Source organism: Heptranchias perlo, chromosome 11 (genome assembly GCF_035084215.1).
Source record: "Heptranchias perlo isolate sHepPer1 chromosome 11, sHepPer1.hap1, whole genome shotgun sequence".
Lineage (NCBI taxonomy): Eukaryota > Metazoa > Chordata > Chondrichthyes > Hexanchiformes > Hexanchidae > Heptranchias > Heptranchias perlo.
In genome coordinates this window covers 47,720,689-47,741,305 of record NC_090335.1, presented here as the reverse complement: position 1 = coordinate 47,741,305, position 20,617 = coordinate 47,720,689, and the positions used below count along the sequence as shown (strand labels likewise).

General features: G+C 41.2%; 1 protein-coding gene across 1 annotated transcript in view; it reads right to left on the bottom strand.

Annotated features, from left to right (window-relative positions):
* Positions 1-949: 949 nt before the first annotated feature.
* The window catches only part of LOC137327289 (immunoglobulin superfamily member 3-like), a 44,625-nt gene continuing 24,957 nt past the window's right edge, over positions 950-20,617 (bottom strand). Inside the window, exons 5-8 of the mRNA XM_067992942.1 lie at positions 13,142-13,546; positions 9,719-10,120; positions 7,650-8,066; positions 950-1,972 (exon numbers count right to left, since the gene is read on the bottom strand). Coding sequence (XP_067849043.1) covers positions 1,773-1,972; positions 7,650-8,066; positions 9,719-10,120; positions 13,142-13,546 — 1,424 coding nt within the window. The 3' untranslated portion in view covers positions 950-1,772. The remainder of the gene's footprint in view (positions 1,973-7,649; positions 8,067-9,718; positions 10,121-13,141; positions 13,547-20,617) is intronic.

The window sequence follows — 20,617 nt, the reverse complement described above, 5'->3', positions numbered from 1 at the left end:
GCTTCCTGGTGCGTGCTGCCTGAAACCCTTTCACAACGCTATGGTCATGATTAAAAACCACAAACACTAATGCACAATCAGACAACTCGGTTTCCACTGCTGCCTGGCTAAGCAAATGTGTGACCTCATTTCTGTGAAGCTGAAGTATTCAAAATGACAAATGTAGGTTATGTTCATTCACTCCACCGCAATAGAGAACTGTGCAGTTTCAGTCAGAACTTGAATAGTACAAGGGGAATGTTTCTGTTTTCAGCATCAGTTAAAGTACACTATAATAAAAACTTACAAAGGACATAATGGTCTGTATTTGTCTCTTGGTGGGTGGAAAGAGGTTATTGCTGTCACTAAATGCGCTTTGTTCTCTTGTTGGTTATTTTCATCTTCTGGTAAACAGCAGATTAAAATATAGAAACGTCCATCTACTAGGTGCTAGTGCTGTTTAGGTCACTGCTGAATAACCGAAAGTCCATCTGAGCTGGAATTGGGAGCTGGGCTTCATCAGATGAAATTTCTTTCGCAGCCCCCTCTCCCAAAATAAACCCTGCTCTTTGAGTATATGGTTGGAGACCTGCCCTGGTTTCTATTTGTTTTTACATTGCTTACTTTACAAAGTATGAAGGGAACATCATGAAGTATTTTTAAAAATGAGTTCCCATTACTTAATTAAACATGATGTTGTGTTTAACGGATTCGCCAACAGGTGCTGGCATCGCAGCAAAGCAGATTGGCTGTAGAGCTCAGGTACTCTGTCATAGTCACTCCCTTAGCCCAGTGAATTCTACTATAATTGGACACATTTCATGTAAGAGTAGCTGTGCCCAGTACTTGATCTGAGAGTCCAAAGTGGTATGATGTTCCATTGCGAATGTTGTCTTCCCTTAAGTCTCCCTTCTCACTTATCTTCCTTCAGCTTATGTAATACTATCCTCTCTAAAATCAGTGACAGCAATTGAACACACTTTCATTTTTAATTTATTTTGGTAAGATACAATTTTAAGCATTTTTTTCCTAGGAAACACAAAGAATGTTTGTAATTTTTAAATTAGAAGCCATACAAAATGGAATGCTTTCCATTAAAGTCACCTTGCTAGATTAAGGTGGTTTCAATATATATATATATATGTATGTATATATATACATTTTACAATCATATAAAACCAGACAAAAATAGCAATATCTAGAGATCATTTAACAGAAGATAGTTTCCCCTGAAGGATTTGAATGATTGCCTTGTATCCCGGTAATCAAAACTGGCCACAGTATACATGGTGTGGTCTGACCAGAGCACTGTATAGTTTCAGAATAACATCCACCAACTTGTTCTCTACTGATATTGCAATTTAGTTCAGCACTTTTGTGAAGTCCAACCCAGAGCACAAATTCTATTATAACGGTATATTACTCTCCAAGTGCTCAGCCCTTTAGATTTTTAGAATCCAATACTCCTGGATTATTTTGTTATTTTTGACTCTCTGACTCTGTATCTGCGGCAATGGCTGCAAGGATCTCAATATAGGGAAAGGATTGAAGGATTGAAAAATAAAATCATTTGTGAAAAATTAGGTTTGAATTTAGGAACTGAAAGATTCAAGAGGAAGAAGGTTCACAAATATTGAATGTTGGCTGTGATGAGAAGCTAAAAAAACAATTGAGCTGTTTGAACCGGGAGAGAAGCTGTGGTAAGTGAAGACATATTTACAAATTTCTAGTTAGGCACAGTTCCCATAGCAACAAAAATATCGAAATACAAAATCTTATATTACATTTGCTTCTTATTCACCTTTAGGATCGCCAACGATTGGTTCTATCGGTGTCCAAAGGCTCTTTTCATTAGCAGATTTCTGCTTTTTCTTTGGCCTCCGGTGAAAATACAAAGCAAAAATGATAAGAACAATAAAGATTATAAACGGGTAGATAAATATGAAGTAGAAGAGGGACGGTGATGCACAGGCCTTCGAGTGAAGAGTAGCAACTAGGAAAAAAAGACAAAAAAGTTAGAAATTATGAAGTTCTTTGAAACAATGTAAACATAATCATATACTATACAATCTGGATTTGACAATTGTAAACAATTTTACAACACCAAGTTATAGTCCAGCAATTTTATTTTAAATTCACAAGCTTTCGGAGGCTTCCTCCTTCCTCAGGTACATTTACCTGAGGAAGGAGGAAGCCTCCGAAAGCTTGTGAATTTAAAATAAAATTGCTGGACTATAACTTGGTGTTGTAAAATTGTTTACAATTATACAATCTGGGGTAGAGGTTGGATCTTCAAGCAAGTTTTTCTGACTGGTTAAGTTTGAGGCACAATGCCAAGATTTTTGATTCTACAGAAAACTCAATCAGAATATAATTTGAGTTATTTCAGGACTATAGGCCACTCAATGGGGAAGTGCGCAATACAGAATTTATTATAAAAGTGAAGGTAACTTGACAATTTTTAAGTGTTGAAGTTACAAGCTATACATCAAGATCTTCCTCCTCCTAAAGGGGAAACATTTTGTTTCCAGTTCCCAAATAAGTATTTTGATTATACAGCACATATTGTATTCTCGTTCACCATTAAATATTCAGTATTCAGTTTATACAATACATTCTGTATTTTAGTTCAATATTCAAGTTATATAACACATTCTATATTCTAGTTCATTATTAAACATTCACAATACACAACATGCTCTGCATTTTAGTCTATCATTAAATATTAAGGTTGAGCTCGTATTCAATATTGCAGTCCTTCATAATATAATGATGAAAGAACTTCCATTTATATAGCACTTTATCTCATCCAAGTAATTATTTTTTTGAAGTTCCATGCAGGGAACGGAGAGGTCAGATGATGGGATTTTCTGCACAGAGGAGTGAAAGTACGGGAGCAGCACTTAAAGCTGTGCCTGCACTTCTGGTTTTCCAATTTCATGTGATCTTGCTGATACTTGTTGTAAAATGAGTCAGGAATCAGCAAATTTGTAGAGGAGAGGGAAAGCAGCTCCTTTTCCAGAGAGAGCCCTGAAGGTAATGTGAAGGGTGAATTCCCATTTCTGGATTTGAGGGGCACTCTCCTCAGCAAGCTCCAGTAAGGGCTGTCTGGGGAAAAGTTGCTGAGCAGGTCAATGCAGTTTCTGCAATAAACAAATGAAGTTGAAAAAGACCTAGGAATCTTAATAGACTCATACTTAACAGTTCCAACCAATGAAGAGCAGCAATCAATAAGTCAACAGGTCATGGAACTATAATCACCAACATAGTATAATACAAGTCAGAGGAAGTCATGATTAAACTGTATAATGCTATGGTCAGATCACACTTTCAGTACTATGTCCAATTCTGATCACCGAGGCATAAGGTAGACATTGAAGCAATGGAGTTTGTGCAAAGAGCCACAAGGCTGATCCATGTTCTTTGAGATCTGAGTTATGAGAAAAGACTGGAGAAACATGGGCTTTTCTGCTTCAATAGAAACCGGCCTGAGAGGTACAAACATACAAAAACAGAAGACAAATAAAGACCATCTGGTCCATCAAGCCTGTCCCTTACTATTATGGTGCAACTTATGCACCTATGGCCCCTATCTACTGTCCTTCAGAGATTTAAATACTATAACACCTAAATCTTCCTCCTGCTCAACAGCCTTAAACCCTGCCTGATGTATACATGTTTGGTGTTGGCCCTACCCATGTACATTACACTACAAATCGTATAAGATTATAAATGGTATAGAAAAGATAAATGTGGAAAATTACCTTCAATTACATTGCAAGAGTAGGTCAAGGGCCAGAGGTTTAAACTAGTTAAAGTTAAATTTAGGACTGATATAAAGAAGTTCTTCTTCACACAAAGAATGATCAACACATGGAATGGACTCCTGAATAGAGTAGTGGAGGCAAAAACCCTGGAATCACTTAAGAACCAGTTGGATGCTGCAATGGGTGCACTTTAGGATCATTCTGGATAAAGGACCAAGCTGGGCCGAATGGCCTTCCATCCATAATTATCTTGCGACCAGGAAGAAATTCAACCCCCCGGAGAAGAATGCCAAGTTACATGAGTCCTGTATGTCAATAAGGTGCCTACAACTGTGCAGTGATTTTTGACCACATGATGGAACTGCAGTGCACTCTGGTGCATATGGTACCTCCAGGGGTTACTGTAGCAGAACACCCCTTATTAGAAGTCCTAAGTATAGCTGTGGGCTCCTTCAGGAGTGTCATAACTATGGCTCAGAGCTCCATTAGTATGTTCTTAAGGGATTCTCCATGCTGGCGGATCATCTGAGCAGAATTTTGATGCAGAGTTGGCATAGCTTCACAGCAGCCATGTGGTCTGCTCCCAAATAAATGGCCCAACATGCTGAGAGAGTGCTCAGTAGCAGGGCCACAGCTGGAGGAAGCAGATAAGAAGAGGTGTCTCTCATGATGACTCACCATCTGTGCTACACATCTGCCTCACTCAAAGGACCTAACCTGAGCCATATGGCAAATAATCCCAGGCAGCTACTGCAGCAGCACATCATATTTGCAGTTGCATATGCCATTACCTTTAAGTGTGCATATTCCTTTAATTTGGTCTGCTGCCAGAATTTCCTCTTGCCCCATTGGGCTTGCTCCTTGCACAAGGACTAAGTTGCACAGGCAGATATACATAATTATTTAAAGTAAAGTTGAAGTGGCAAAGCAGAATAAAAACCTCAACTGCACCAGGAGGGGAATTGTTCTAACCACAATGCAAAATCCAGTCATGAAATTATAAAGTTCTATCTTCAAAGCCCCACATCCATTCATTTTAGATGAAATGCACAACAGAAGTACCGTTCAAATACTGCTACATAAAAAAAAATTTAAAATATTTTTTTTAAATTTCAGTGATCCCATCGTGCATTATTGAATAGAGTCCCTACTGGAACAGGGTCAGAGAGATGATTAAAGCAAAATGTAACCGCTGAGTAATGATACATGTAGTAAACAGCTCTCTGAATAATTATGTGCACTCCAGACTTACATTAGGACAGAATTGTTTAAATCTTGAGGCAATGGCCAATTAGAACAACAGACTAGGACTTGGTTCATGTTTGTGTAGCCCTGAGTCAATCTCAATGTTGATTGTACTTCAATATCAGTAAATAATTCATTATATGTCACTAATATGTCTTTGCCACTAATAGAAACAAAACCAGCACTTGATACAAATTAAATGGAAATTCATTTGTTATTTTTTATGCATTTTAAAAGTCTCTGAATTTGGAAAAATAAATTATTTTAAGATTTTGTTCATTCAGGGGATACCTTTAGGATAAATAACAGTTATTTAACTAGTATTCTAATGTATAGTTAAAGCTGATAAAGATGGAGCAGAATAAGACAGTTGGGGAGAAACACTATGGTATTCACGGATCTTGAAGTAAGGCTGAGGACAATAACAAGATAGAAAGAAAGAACTTGTATTTACATAACGTTTTTCACAACCTCAGGACATCCCAAAGTGTTTCACAACCAATTAAATACTTTTGAAGTGTAGACATTGTTGTCATTTAGGGAAAGGACTTTTTTTTTAACCAGGATGTTGGGCACATGTGCAAATGACATGTGCACTGGATGGTGCAGGCACTTAAGTAAATGAATATTCACTTCTGCAGACATCTCTTCAGGCTCTTCTGTCACTGGGTGAGGCTGGTCCTCTTCTTCTCCATGATTCATAGCAACGGCCCATTGTAGGAGCAGCAGGTTACATTCATTTGGGTCACCTCTGCCCAATACATGTTAGCACTACAGGCAGCAAGTGTCACATTATTGGCCCCAATAAGTCAAATTGCATCTTTATTACATGGGATTCTGGGATTTTAACTAGTGCTTTGGGGATGGCTTGCCATAATTTCATCTATTCAATGGTTTATTGTGGCTCAATGGTTTATTGTGACTGAAAAGTCAAATTCCATTTTTATTTTATGGGATTTTCCAGGATTCCGGCATGTTTTAGGAACCATATTCCTGATGGCCTTTCCCATTGCATTTCTTTGTTCATTAGTGTAGTGTGTGTATGAGTGACGAGGCATGGGGAATTTGTTCTCTTAGAAAAAAATGTTATACTGTACATTGTTAACAATGTCAAATTTACCTCAGATATGTTTGCTGCAATATTTTAAAGCTTTTGCAACAGAAATGAATAAAAATGTTTAGAGGATGCCTGAATAGTCTTTGCATCTTTCCAAATATTCACAGTTACTATTGTGTGACAGCTGTAAAAATGCTACTCTATAAATAATTAAATAGTTGTTCCTGAATATATTGCAAGAAAAATACAGAACTGTCTAGAATTATTCACCAGTTACAACCTTGATATTAATGGCATGATTCCAAGCATTAACTGATGAAATATATTTATATTGTGTCAATATGTAGAGCGCTATGAAATCAGAGAAGAAGATAGTTAATCTAGCTTTATGACAAGTTATTAAAATCTAATTTTGTCAGGACCATACCTCCCCATAATTTTCCTTTTTAATTGCTTACAATTTTTAATTTAAGCCTCAAATTGGTCGAGGTCTTTATCTGGTGAGTGGTTGGAGCCTGAGAGAGAGGGAGAGGGAGAGGTGCCCGTTATGGGGCTCTTTCATTGAGGAAGGAGGCTCAACAGGCTCTCCACTGCTGTCCAGAGTTTACCACCAACCTTCTCCTTGTGGTCTGAGGTCAGCCATAGCACGCTGGAAGGAAGTGAACTCAGGTGAGCATTTAAGCATGGTGCGGCAATCTGGGGTCAGGCAGCATACTTCCTGCAGTTTTTTTTTTATTCGTTCATGGGATGTGGGCGTCGCTAGCGAGGCCAGCATTTATTGCCCATCCCTAATTGCCCTTGAGAAGGTGGTGGTGAGCCGCCTTCTTGAACCGCTGCAGTCCGTGTGGTGACGGTTCTCCCAGTTGGGGTGGGAGGGAAAGTGTGACTGGTGCTGTGAGGCCAGTAGGCCACCTCACCTGATTTTTCTTTAGTTTTCATCACTATATAGCCTGATTTTGGACAGTGCAGCAAAGGAAAATCCAGCCCATCACTTCCTCCATAAACACTCTTTTCCTATTCTGATAATAAAAAAAAGTTGAATTATTGTGCTTAGCCTCCTTTGTTACATTCTGCTCTAATGTCCTTTTTGGACTCATAAAACCATTTATAACTCATTTTCAACATTTTCTTATATTACTTCCAAAGTTCTTCTCTCCCTTTCGTCCACTGGCTTTCTATAATTTTTCTTTCTTATCTCCATTTTAATTTCTTGGCTCATCCACTTTGGAGACTGTTTAGCTTACACTTAAGGGGTAACTTTCAGACTACTGTGAGCCCATATTGGAAATTCCAGTGTGCATTGCTTATGATTTTCCAGCCATTTAAATGAATGGTCTAAAAGACATGTGCTGCATGGACCACTGCCAGGCAGCTCCTGTCAGGAGCGCAAAGTCGAGAAATTGCTCTTTTAGAATCATTGCCAATCTTTTTCTCCACAAGGGCCATTGTATCTGTGCAACTGCTAGTTCCATATATTATTTGCACTTCAAGGCAAGTCATTCTTTGTTGCAGGAAAAGAAACAGCTCATAGTATTAAATAAACAAATTGCCATTTGCTCCAGTCCTGCAATTTTTATGAGATATTTAGGAAATTTGTTTACCTGCTCTATGCACTTGAACAGTTGTTGTTGCCGACGTATTCTCTCCCACTTTGTACCAGATGCTGTTGGGATCCAAAAGCCACTCTGTTACATGACAATAGTAACTTCCGCTGTCATCCACACCAGTTTTCTGTATAATCAGCTTGTACACACCATTAGAGGTCTTCTCATCCCGGAATTTCATCTTCTTCTGAGTATCTGTAAGCAATTCTCCATAGTACTGGACTATATTATTGCGACCAATGTTCAGAAGATTTTCCCCTTTGACATTTGGTTCCTGTATCTTACTGAAGAGCCACGTGACTGAGAACTCAGAATCATTTTGTGTTTGAGCTAAAATTCTACATTCAAGTTCAGTGATGTCATTGGTCCTTTTCTGTATGGTTCTAACTGGCTTCGTGAGCTGCAGGAGACTTGCTACACAGGTAGAAAAGACAGTATATCAAAATAATTTCATTGTATTTCTTTGTACCATTTAGGTTCGAGGTGAAGCATCACAGAGATCAGTCAATACCTAACTATTGCTTTAGTTTTATAAACTCATCTATGATTTAGGAGAGTGACCTTCCAGAATTAATGGCCATGTTGCACAGTTGAGCTCCATGGCACCAGCAATCATTCAGTGCACTCTCACCTCCTTTGCACTCGTAATGTTCTTATTGTAAATTTACACCTTAATTTTTATCCAATTCTTTCATATATTTGTCTTACTTCTATATATCCATCAGTTGAGAGAACAGGTTACCTTACGCTTGATTAGTTCTCTCATTACTCTATTAATACCAATTTTATTTTCTGAAGGTACAGATGAAGATAGAGAAGCTCAAACACAAATTGCAGATTTTTCAAAATTAATTTGAACTGGCCAACTTTAACTCCTTTCTGTTGTAATGTCAGGTTCAGTGCTGTAACACTGTGTAAAGTGGCAGAACATGTACAGAGCACCAATACATTTTAAAATATATGTTTTCTCCCAAAAAAACTGCAACAAAACTGCATTTTAGCAATATGTTGATATTGGGATAAGACATAAAAAATACTATTTGTGCAGCTTTGTAAAGTGTGGACTTAATGACTTAATACAGCCCCTTAGATAACTTTTTTAACTCAAGTATCTCAGATAGATACAAGTAACCTAATTTTCACAAGCACCGTTTCATAGTTGGTTGCATGTGAACGACCAGAAGTAACTGCAACGGATTGATGCGTCCTAATGATGGAAATAGTCTTTTTATTGCCTCTTGTTTGTTTTGCAATCTATTTATAACTCATCTTCCTATTTCATTGTATTTACTTATTTTGTTTTTCACCGATTCAAATTTTGCTTTCTTCCCCTTCAGTTTTCTCCCCTTCGCTCACAAATGCGCTAACTCCTGCTGGAAAATGGCTCAACAGTTGCCTGAGCTTTCCAGTACCATGCCGATGGCACCATTCTTCATGTGTGAGCCTAGACAGTGAGTGTTAGCAGGCTATTTGATCGTTGAGGATGTCACATTTGAGCCTGATCCTATCTTCATCTGATCATAGAATCATACAATCATTGAAAATTAACAGCACAGAAGGAGGCCATTCGACCCGTCATGTCCGCGCGGGCTGAAAATGAGCCAGCCAGCCTAATCCCATTTTCCAGCACTTGGTCCGTAGCCTTGTAGGTCACGGCACTTCACACGCACATCCAGGTACTTTTTAAATGAGTTGAGGGTTTCTGATGTCCACACATCACATACTTTTCCAGTAGGAGTCACCGGATAACAACCACAAGTAGATACCCTGGCAGATTTTAAACCCCCTTCCTATCCCAGGGCCACTGAGACCCTTCTCTCCTACTGCACAGACCCAGAATTGGAATTGGGACCTTGTGGTCTGCATGGCTTACTTCCATACTGGTGTTGTAAGATTCCTTACATCCATACTGCACAGTGCACATAAAAAATGGGGCCATTATTTCATTTTCAATTTTATCTTTCTTTTTAGAAGGCAGGTTAATATCTTTCATACTGGAACACGGGTTCCACTTTAATGTACCTTTGATCTTGTAATAGCTAAAAGCGCCCTTTCCGTCAAATTACCTGGGGGCCTAACCTTCACTTCCAGGATGTTTGATGTTGCACTGGCTTTCTTGACCCATTGGTTTGGATGATGTCTTCCCCATAATTCAGCGATACATAGGAACTTCCCAGCTTCCAGCTTGCTGGCTCTAGAGACACTCAGCCGGAGAGTATTGGACACCGTTTTCACTACTATCGCTTTTCCTTTGAAGTTTTCCACCTTGTCCCCCCACACAATCGCAGTGTCATGGGTGAAATTAACAAGGTGGTAGCTGTCATTAGAATTGGCTGGTTGGAATTTCCAGGATACAGATACTGACACATAGGTCAGGTGTGAAGGTCTAATGAAACATTGGAGTTCAAATGTACCATAGTATCTCACAGATGGTGTCCGGGTTATTGCAGTAACTGCAAAGCTGCTTTCTGTAAACATTAAAAGAGAAATTAATGGATATTGCCAAATCTAGAAAGACTATTCAGTACAGATCAGTGAATCTCAAATTGTACCAGGTTGAAGGAAAACAGCACAGGTGATCGATCCCACAGGGGACAAAAATTGTTCAAGATATTGCAATGTCAGTTCCCTTGGCACATATTCTAGAACAGGTCTGGGTTCACTGGACCAGAACAGTGCCCTTTTGACCAATTCAGTGGCAGTTTGAACATTGTCATAAGGGACCCCTAAAAGGCCCCATATCTCAGTACTAATTTGAAAACCAAATGTTAGTGCTGACTAAGTTCCTCTGTCCATTTTCCCCAAGAATGCCTGCTGGAGGACAATGGAATGAGAAACAGCAATCATGAAGGAGAATACAAAGACATTCTTTACTGTGGGACACAGCTGTCCTTTTGGAACTAATTTTGTTTAATTCCTTTTCCAAACAACCAAACCAGCCATATAGACAGATGGAATGTGGTTTATATGCCATTTTGCCCCATTTCCTACAAGAGTTAAGGTCCTTTTAATCCTGTCACATTGAAATGCAAATGATTTTAATACTGGTTTTATTGGGATTTCCATTATAGTCATTTGAGAAATGCAGTGTTGAACAAGGTGAACCCCAGAATTACTTTGTTAGTCCTCTTAAAATTCTATTATCATGGTTAAATAGTACTGCAAGGTAACATAAGGTTCTATATGCAGTTGACTACATGACATGAGTTTAGAAACCAAGCTCTGTTATTTATTTCCAGGCCATCTCAGTCCCCATCAAACTAGTAAGTTTTAAGGGGCATTGAACTGGTTAACAGGGAGGGGAGAAATACTGCACAGTATTCTTGGTGTGCTGACATCATAGCAAATGATTAATGATATGTCTGAATGCAAAATTCGTATCCAGTGTTCACCAAACAAAAAACAACAGTTACCAAACACTTGCCAAACACGTTTAATGGAAGCTACGCCTCTTTGAAGCTCATTTATAGATTTAGGATTGGAGCCAGTAGCAAAAAGGGCAATGTTTAAAACAAAAATCATGCAAAGCGTTATTAGAATATGCATTACTACAAGTTGCTATTGAAGCTGCATTAATCACAACATTGAGAAGGGATTTGATAAACATTTGAAAGAAGAAAAATATTAAAGAGTAAGGGGAAAGAACAGGGAAATCGGATTACAGTAGATGGCTTTGATATGGAGCTAGCACAGGCATGATAGGCTGAATGGCCTCTTTCTGCACTGAAATGTCCACGATTTTGATTTCTGTGATATAGTGTTTAGAGTAAAGCCATTGGGGTCGATTTTAACCCTACCCAGAAACCAGGCGGGTGAGCAGTTTAAAAGGAGCAGGTTACTTACCCATTCAGACCCCGATCATTTTCAATATTAACCTGCAGGGTTTTGCAGGCGGATGAGATGCTCGCCTAAGGCAGGCAGAAGCCTCATAGATTTAGGCAAATCAGGGTCCTATGACAAGAATTGGACCCCGATACAGTTTTAATTGGGGGCTGAGCGGGGAAGCCCCCACAGCTTTCCCACGAGGCAGAAGCAAGTTTGCAGGTGGTCTGAAGAGGCCCTTCAGGTAATTCTAAAACTTTCTTTTGTTGTGCTCCTCTGGGTGCAAAAAGGAAAGTCGCAGCCTCCTCTGCCCCAGGGTCTCCCTGTTTCCACCCCCCCCTCCTTCCCGTGAGACCATCCCGAAACCCCCTCCCCACCACTTACCTGGAAGTCGGCAGGTGGCTCTTCGCATGCCGGTAGCCGTTCTGTGCCCTCTTCACGCCCATTGTAGGTCAAAAATGAACCAGTGGCATTTAAATGAAGCCTGGCGGTTAAAATCACCGTAGCCTCCTTCTGCCTCTGCCAGGCGGGAAATCAACTCGCTGGAGCGGTATCCCGCCAGAAACCCGCTCCGAGTTAAAATTCAGTTTTCTCCATTGCTTGTTGCCATTTAGTTTCTTATTGAAAGCAAAATGAATAATACAAAGGAAATATGAAGCAATTTCATCTTTCACAGGTTGTGACAGGCTTCTATTAATCTATTCAAAACTATAAAAATGGAATAATTATGGGCTAAAGTTTCCAGGCCAAATTGCCACTAGTAGGGTATTGGAAAAAGATGTGTGCATTGCCCACGACTTTCAGATAAAGCTTTCACTGTGTGTGAGGCTCCATCAGTGGCATGGAGTCCTGGGAAATTTAACCCATAATCTATTAAATTCTAATATAAACCGGAAGATGCTCGAAATACACAGCTGCTCAGTTAGCATCTGTAAGGAGAAAAGAAAGGTTAATATTACAGGATTTTAACCCCAAATATTTTCTCGCTACAGATGTGCTAATTGACCCTGTTGTGTATTTCCATCATCTTCTATTTTTATTTCAGATTTCCAGCATTTAAAGGGTTGTTTTTGCTTTTTATTTGCTCAATTTTAATATATTTTCTATACAAAGCAATATGGTGGCCCCATAATTTGGGGCTCCATCACCCTGTGCCGTAGGATGGTGAGATGTTTCACGATTCCCCACATGGTAGATTTCCCATCTTACAGAGCTGAAGAGAGCGCAGGTGGATACTGGACATTTTTTTCAACGACGTGTGGAAAAATCAGAGGGCCATTCATCCCCACACAAACTCTCACACACCTTCTTAGCAGCTGGTCACGAGTCACCTGCCCATTTTCTCAGTTGGGAATGGTGCATGGAACAAAGAGACCCAGAGTGGGGGTTATTTTATTTTTAAAATTTTATAAATAAAGAAGTAAGCAAAGAAAAATATGGTCATTTTCTGCCCACAATCCACTACATTAAGCTGACAGTTACCAAAAATGGACTAAAATCAGTGAAAATAATGGAAGTCCCATTTTTCATGCAGTATGCTGTGCCTTGGCTATGTATAATAGAATAAGGACCATCCTATTAAAAACACGATCCACGACCATCAGAGAGCCCTGCAATTACTTACATTGAAGTGAAGTATCATAGATATTCAACACTGAATTGCTTACCAAGTGATTTGATAGTCACTGTCATATTGCCGCTGACATAATCTCCGATTAGCTGCCAGTTTCCATTAGACTCTGCTGCCCATTCCATCACTTGGCAAGCATACTGCCCTTCATCTGAAGTCAGTGCATTATAAATAACCAACGTGAAGGAATCCGATCTCACTCTTGCCATTCTGACATCACTGTTAACGACGCGCTCGTGGTAAGGTTGATAAGTAACCTGAGTACCATCTTGGTTCATTCCAATGATATCATAGCTTAGGTCCTGTTTGTTTATGAACTGCCAGGTAATAGAGAGCTGACCATAGCCTGCAGTTACTGAATGAATACCACAAGCAAACTGAAGGTAATCGCTTTCCAAAACCTCGGTAGTATTACTGCTGATTACTACATTTCGGTTGGCTTCTGTGAAACAACAAAAATTAGTGTTACTGTGAGAAATACATTGAGGCTATGAATGTTTGGTAGAGAGATATAAGCCCTGATAATAACCATGAGGTGGGAAGGGAGCAGTGGGGGAGGATTTGAGGCCAGGGTACCCAGAAGTATGGCTTACCCGCAACTCCTGCTGAATTTAACGACAGGACCTCTTTAAAATTTTTTCAACAGGTTTCCTGGCTGTAGCCAGCCAGTTTGACGGTCTGGCTGGCTGTTGGGTGGGATGGCAGCTGGGGAGTGGAGCAGAGATGAGTCCAACATTGCGGCTGTGGGGGGGGGGAGGTCGGAGGGCATTGCGGGGTTGGGCGGAGTTGGACAGTGCGGGGGGGAGGAGGGTGAAGTCGGATATCACGGGGGGCAGTCTGATATCGCAGGGGGGTGTTAGACATCACGGGGGAGGAGCTGGACATCACGGGGGAGGAGCCGGACATCATGGGGGAGGAGTTGGAGGACATTACGGGGGAGGAGTTGGACATCACGGGGGAGGAGTTGGAGGACATTACGGGGGAGGAGTTGGACATCACGGGGGAGGAGTTGGAGGACATTACGGGGGAGGAGTTGGACATCACGGGGGAGGAGTTGGACATCACGGGGGAGGAGTTGGACATCACGGGGGAGGAGTTGGAGGACATTACGGGGGAGGAGTTGGAGGACATCACGGGGGAGGAGTTGGACATCACGGGGGAGGAGTTGGACATCACGGGGGAGGAGTTGGAGGACATCACGGGGGAGGAGTTGGACATCACAGGGGAGGAGTTGGACATCACGGGGGAGGAGTTGGACATCATGGGGGAGGAGTTGGACATCATGGGGGAGGAGTTGGACATCACGGGGGAGGAGTTGGACATCACGGGGGAGGAGTTGGAGGACATCACGGGGGAGGAGTTGGACATCGCGGGGGAGGAGTTGGAGGACATCACGGGGGAGGAGTTGGAGGACATCACGGGGGAGGAGTTGGACATCACGGGGGAGGAGTTGGACATCACGGGGGAGGAGTTGGAGGACATCACGGGGGAGGAGTTGGACATCACAGGGGAGGAGTTGGACATCACGGGGGAGGAGTTGGAGGACATCACAGGGGAGGAGTTGGACATCACGGGGGAGGAGTTGGAGGACATCACGGGGGAGGAGTTGGAGGACATCACGGGGGGGAGGGAATCAGACATCGTTGGGGGAGGGGGGCGTCGGACATCGCAGGGGTGACGAGTCAGAAGTTGTGGGGGGGGAACATGTTGGACATCGCGGGGGGAGTCGGACGTCGTGGGGGTGACGAGTTGGATATCGTGGGGAGTGGTCGGGCATTGTGGGAGGGAGTCGGGCATCACGGGGGTGACGAGCTGGATGTCGCGGGGCGGAGTCAGACATCACGGGGGGAGTCGGGTATCGTGGGCGGAGTCGGGCATTGCGGGGAGATGTCAGGCATCGCAGGTGGATGTTGGGCATCGCGGTGGGGGGTCGGCTGACCACAGGGATCCCGCGCAGCGGGGGTGGGGGTGCAGGGGTTGGCCAATCTTGTGGAGGTAAGCTTAGTGGGCTGGGGGCAAGCACTCCTGCTCCTCCTGGCCCACAAGCAGTGCTGTAATGGCACTTATCTGCTGGATCCGGCCCTTCACGCCTCCCTTCAGCTGCCGGGTTTCCTGAGGCCCAAGAAACCCGGCCTGCAGGCACTAAAACTAAAATTAAGTTAAATTGGAGGCAAACGGCGGTATAGGGTCGGGTTGCCCATTTTTAATATCTTACTCCCACACCTGCCTGGGGGCGGGGGGCGGGGGTTAAAGTCACCCCCTAAACTCTGGATTTAATCAAACATATTAGATAACATAATATAGATCAAGAGGTGTGTGAACATCAGCAGAACCTCAGAATTGATTCACTATCAAATATCTGTGCATCTTTTTTCAAAAGATATATTTCTGAAAAGAAACTTATTCTTGACTCTCAGTTATCATTAGTGTATAGTAGAGACTGCGTAACATAGGCGGAAAGGCAGTGAAAAGGATTGTAAATTGCAAGCATAATCTCATATAACCTCAGCTCAATATGGACTGAATAACATTTTTCCCCTGATTATCAAAAAATTAAGTATTTGTTATATATTCTATCTCCATGTCCAATTGCTGCACTTTTCTCTCCACCGCCTGGATTTATATCCAGCCAACAGGGAGAGGATGAAGGTCTTTTCTCTCAGATGGACAATCCCAGTGCATTTATATAACACTGACAGATGTCGCAATTTCTGGCATCCATGAGTTCGTGATTTGTTCAAGGGCAGTATCGCCAGTTTTCCTTCAGTGAACTTTGTGCTATTTAAGATGAGAGAAACTATAAATTGTTTCCTATTTTTCCACCAAGTGTCAGCATCAAGGACTCCCAACTTAGCAATAATATGAATTAGGTACATGGTAACACTCTTTCTGTACTGTCCCAACTCTAACTTCAGAAGAGCACCAACTACTACACCACGATGATATTTCCATTTTGCCATCCTCATTGACTTCTTCAGTGGGTCAGCCTGAATTCAAAACAAGCTTTGTGCTGCAGAATCATTTCCATTTGGAGCTGGTTTCAGACTGCTGAAACCCATTTCCCATAGAAACCAATATGACATTACACTTTCTTTCTGTCCCAAGAGCCAAGTAATCTAGTTGGTGGTAATGCAGCTTTATTGTTTCCCGGCAGGTTGTGTCTGCAATATCCCCTCCTTCCTTTGAATCACGCAGCATCACCAGTATTACCCGCATTCATTGCATGAGGGGATAGTACATTAAGAGGGTGGGATGCATAGACCACGAGGGAAAATTACATGGTAATAAAGGACAAAATAGATAAACTAATGCATAGTATTGCTAGAAATATGCAGAACAAGTTTGTAAAATATGAAACATCTATTATTGGTAACGTGCAATGAGATAAGAATAATAGATCTCTAGTTAAACCAGGACATTAACTTGGAAATTAAAAACCAAGGTATAGAGTCTACAGAATGAATAGGCACCACAAAGGAGGTGAAAAATTGAAAATGTAGGTAAGAAAGGACACTGCGTGAATAGAAAGAAATCATATGCAGCCGAGACACTGTAAACTTAGTGGGAGGATAGAAGATTGGGAAGTCTTCAAAAGACAGCAAAAAGTAACTAAAGGATTGATTAAGAAAGGGAAGATAGATTATGAAAATAAATTAGCAAAAAATATAAAAACAGATAGCAAGAGTTTCTACAGTTATATAAAAAGAAAAAGGGTGGCTAAGGCAAACGTAGGTTCCTTAGAGGATGAGACCGGGAAATTAATGGTGGGAAACATGGAGATGGCAAAAATGCTGAACAAATATTTTGTTTCAGTCTTTACGGTTGAGGACACTGAGAATATCCCAACACTGGACAAACAGGGGGCTCTAGGTGGGGAGGAGCTAAATACGATTAAAATCACTAAGGAATTGATACTCAGTAAATTAATGGGACTCAAGGTGGATAAATCCCCTGGACCTGATGGCTTACATCCTAGGGTCTTGAGGGAAGTGGCAGTAGGGATTGTGGATGCTTTGGTAATAATTTTCCAAAATTCTCTGGACTCGGCAAAGGTCCCGGCAGATTGGAAAACTGCTAATGTAACACCCTTATTTAAAAAGGGTAGTAGGCAGGAGGCTGAAAATTATGGACCAGTTAGCCTAACATCTGTGGTGGGTAAACTTTTGGAGTCTATTATTAAGGAGACAGTAACGGAACATTTAGATAAACATAATTTAATAGGACAAAGTCAGCATGGCTTTATGAAGGGGAAATCATGTCTGACAAATTTGCTTGAGTTCTTTGAGGACATAACGTAAAGGGTGGATAAAGGGGAACCAGTGGACGTAGTGTATTTGGACTTCCAGAAGGCATTCGACAAGGTGCCACATAAAAGATTATTGCTCAAGATAAAGAATCACTGGATTGGGGGTAATATTCTGGCATGGGTGGAGGATTGCTTATCTAACAGGAAGCAGAGAGTTGGGATAAATGGTTCATTCTCGGACTGGCAACCAGTAGCCAGTGGTGTTCCGCAGGGGTCGGTGCTGGGTCCCCAACTCTTTACAATCTATATTAACGATTTGGAGGAGGGGACCGAGTGTAACATATCAAAGTTTGCAGATGATACAAAGATGGGAGGGAAAGTAAAGAGTGAGGAGGACATAGAAAACCTACAAGGGAATATAGATAGGCTGGGTGAGTGGGCCGAGATTTGGCAGATGCAATACAATATTGAAAAATGTGAGGTTATGCACTTTGGCAGGAAAAATCAGAGAGCAAGTTATTATCTTAAAGGCGAGAAACTGGAAAGTACTGCAGTACAAAGGGATCTGGGGGTCCTAGTGCAAGAAAATCAAAAAGTTAGTATGCAGGTGCAGCAGGTGATCAAGAAGGCCAACGGAATGTTGGCTTTTATTGCTAGGGGGATAGAATATAAAAGCAGGGAGGTATTGCTGCAGTCATATAAGGTATTGGTGAGACCGCACCTGGAATACTGCATACAGTTTTGGTGTCCATACTTAAGAAAAGACATACTTGATCTCGAGGCAGTACAAAGAAGGTTCACTTGGCTAATTCTGGGGATGAGGGGGCGGAGAAATGAGGAGAGGTTGAGTAGATTGGGACTCTACTCATTGGAGTTCAGAAGAATGAGAGGCGATCTTATTGAAACATATAAGATTGTGAAGGGGCTTGATCGGGTGGATGCGGTAAGGATGTTCCCAAGGATGGGTGAAACTAGAACTAGGGGGCATAATCTTAGAATAAGGGGCTGCTCTTTCAAAACTGAGATGAGGAGAAACTTCTTCACTCAGAGGGTAGTAGGTCTGTGGAATTTGCTGCCCCAGGAAGCTGTGGAAGCTACATCATTAAATAAATTTAAAACAGAAAATGACAGTTTCCTAGAAGTAAAGGGAATTAGGGGTTAAGGGGAGCGGGCAGGAAATTGGACATGAAGCTGAGTTCGGATCGGACAAGGCTCTGTGGGTGGCAGAGCGGGCCCAGGGGCTGAGTGGCCGGGTCCTGCTCCTACTTCTTGTGTTCTTTAGATTTGAGGTTAGGATCAGATCAGCCATTATCGTATTGAATGGCGGAGCAGGCCCGAGGGGCCGATTGGCCTACTCCTGCTCCTATTTCTTATGTTCTTAACTAAGATCATGGATAATGAAGGAAAAAGTTAATTATTATTGTTATCGATCTCATGGACAGGAGCAAAGGGTAGACAAGGAGATGCTTTTGCAAACAAGGATGTCTGTAAGAAGGACAGCATTTTAATAATAGGGAATTTCAATTGACTGGGTAAAATAGCAGAAAAAGAATGAAAGAGGAGTGTTTCCTGAAGTGGTGTAGTATTGCTTCTTTTACTCAATTTGTTGAACAGCAATACATTTAGCTGTTCTTCTGGCCCTAATCTTTAGTAATTAACTACGTATATTACATTGGAAAGAAATGGAGTACTATCTTCGATCTAATGATCCTAATATCATATTCACAGCCAATGTAAAAACGACAATGGCACAAAAATGTTGGAATTTTTAAAAAACAGATTTTGAGGGAATGCAAAATGGGTTAAACAAAGGTTAACTGGAACACAATAATGATTAAGGATCTACAGTAGAAAATGGGAAGTATTTAAGCAAATGTTATGCAAAAGCTACAATCGTAAGACATTCCCATCAAATCAAATCTAAACAGATTAAAAGGCAACAGAGGCCAATGTGATTAAAGGAAAATCATGGGGATAGGCAGAAGGCTATCAAAATATATAAATAATTCAGTAGGCAGGAGGATTGCGAAAATTATAAAATTATAAAGATAAGACAAAGCAAGTGAAAAAACTACTGAATTTAAGATGGCTGAGAACAATACACATATGGTTCATATTTTGCAACCTTGTTTTGCATATTTCCAGCACTTAAATATAGCATGAGGTCAGGCAGATTGTGGTAGACACAGAGGCCCAGGAGTGATTGGGACGACAGGGCCAAGGCAGGGTTGGGAGTGAGTGGCAAGTAAAGGCTGAGGCCTGCCAGAGAATGGAAGGTTCATGGTGCAAGCAGTAGGGAAGGCGGAGGCTGGCAGTGGAAGGCCCAAGGAGTGAACAGCAGGGGATCTGCTGGCAGGTATTATCAAAACAAACTAGGTTTGGTTTTGTATCTCTGCTGAGATGGTGGTGGAGGTTGAAGGAGGAAACTATCACATTGACTTCATCTTGCAGAAAACCTTTTCTTAACCAGTCAGAAACTGTATAAATACTGAATGTAGAGAAGGCTACACCAAACCAATCAGAAAGCTCATTTATGAGTCTGCATTCAGACAGACACAAAGATGTTATTATGTAGTATACACATGGTGAAGAAAGTATTGGTTCACTTAAAACTGATAGCTGGAAACCAGAATATGGTAACAAAGAAATAGCAGAGTTATTAAATGGTTACTTCAAATCTGTTTTTACTCAGGAAGAAGAAGGATTGTTGCCTAAGTCAAATATCAGATTTCCAGAAACTGCAGAGGGGGAGATTAACAATATGTAAATAACAAAGGGTATGCTTATAAAAAGGTGGGGTGTTCTTAAAAAAGTCAAAGTACCTATTCAGCTACACGCAGCCATACGTCTAAAAGGGGATAGAGATTGAAATGAACTTTAACAGACATTGTTGTAAGTTTGTTAAATTGAGGAATGATTCCTGAGAATTTATAGAGTGGTAATACAAGTTCACTATTTAAAAAGGGGTCAGGAGATATACCTGGAAGTCCAGGCCTGAGTCATAATCATAGAGCCCTGAAGAGGAGGCAATTTTTTTTAAGGCATTTTGTTCTCCATTGACTTCAATGGACAAGAAAATTGGACGGAGTGTAAAATGGACGGCCAATTCGTTATCGCCTGTTTTGCACTGTTGCCCAAGACAAATTTCTACCCCATTGAGTTTGAGATTTTACAATTATCTGGGCGTTGACCAGACGTTTTTCAGGATAAAAATATAAACATGCTCCTAATATCTTAATCACTACAAAAAGAAGAGTAAAGTCAATT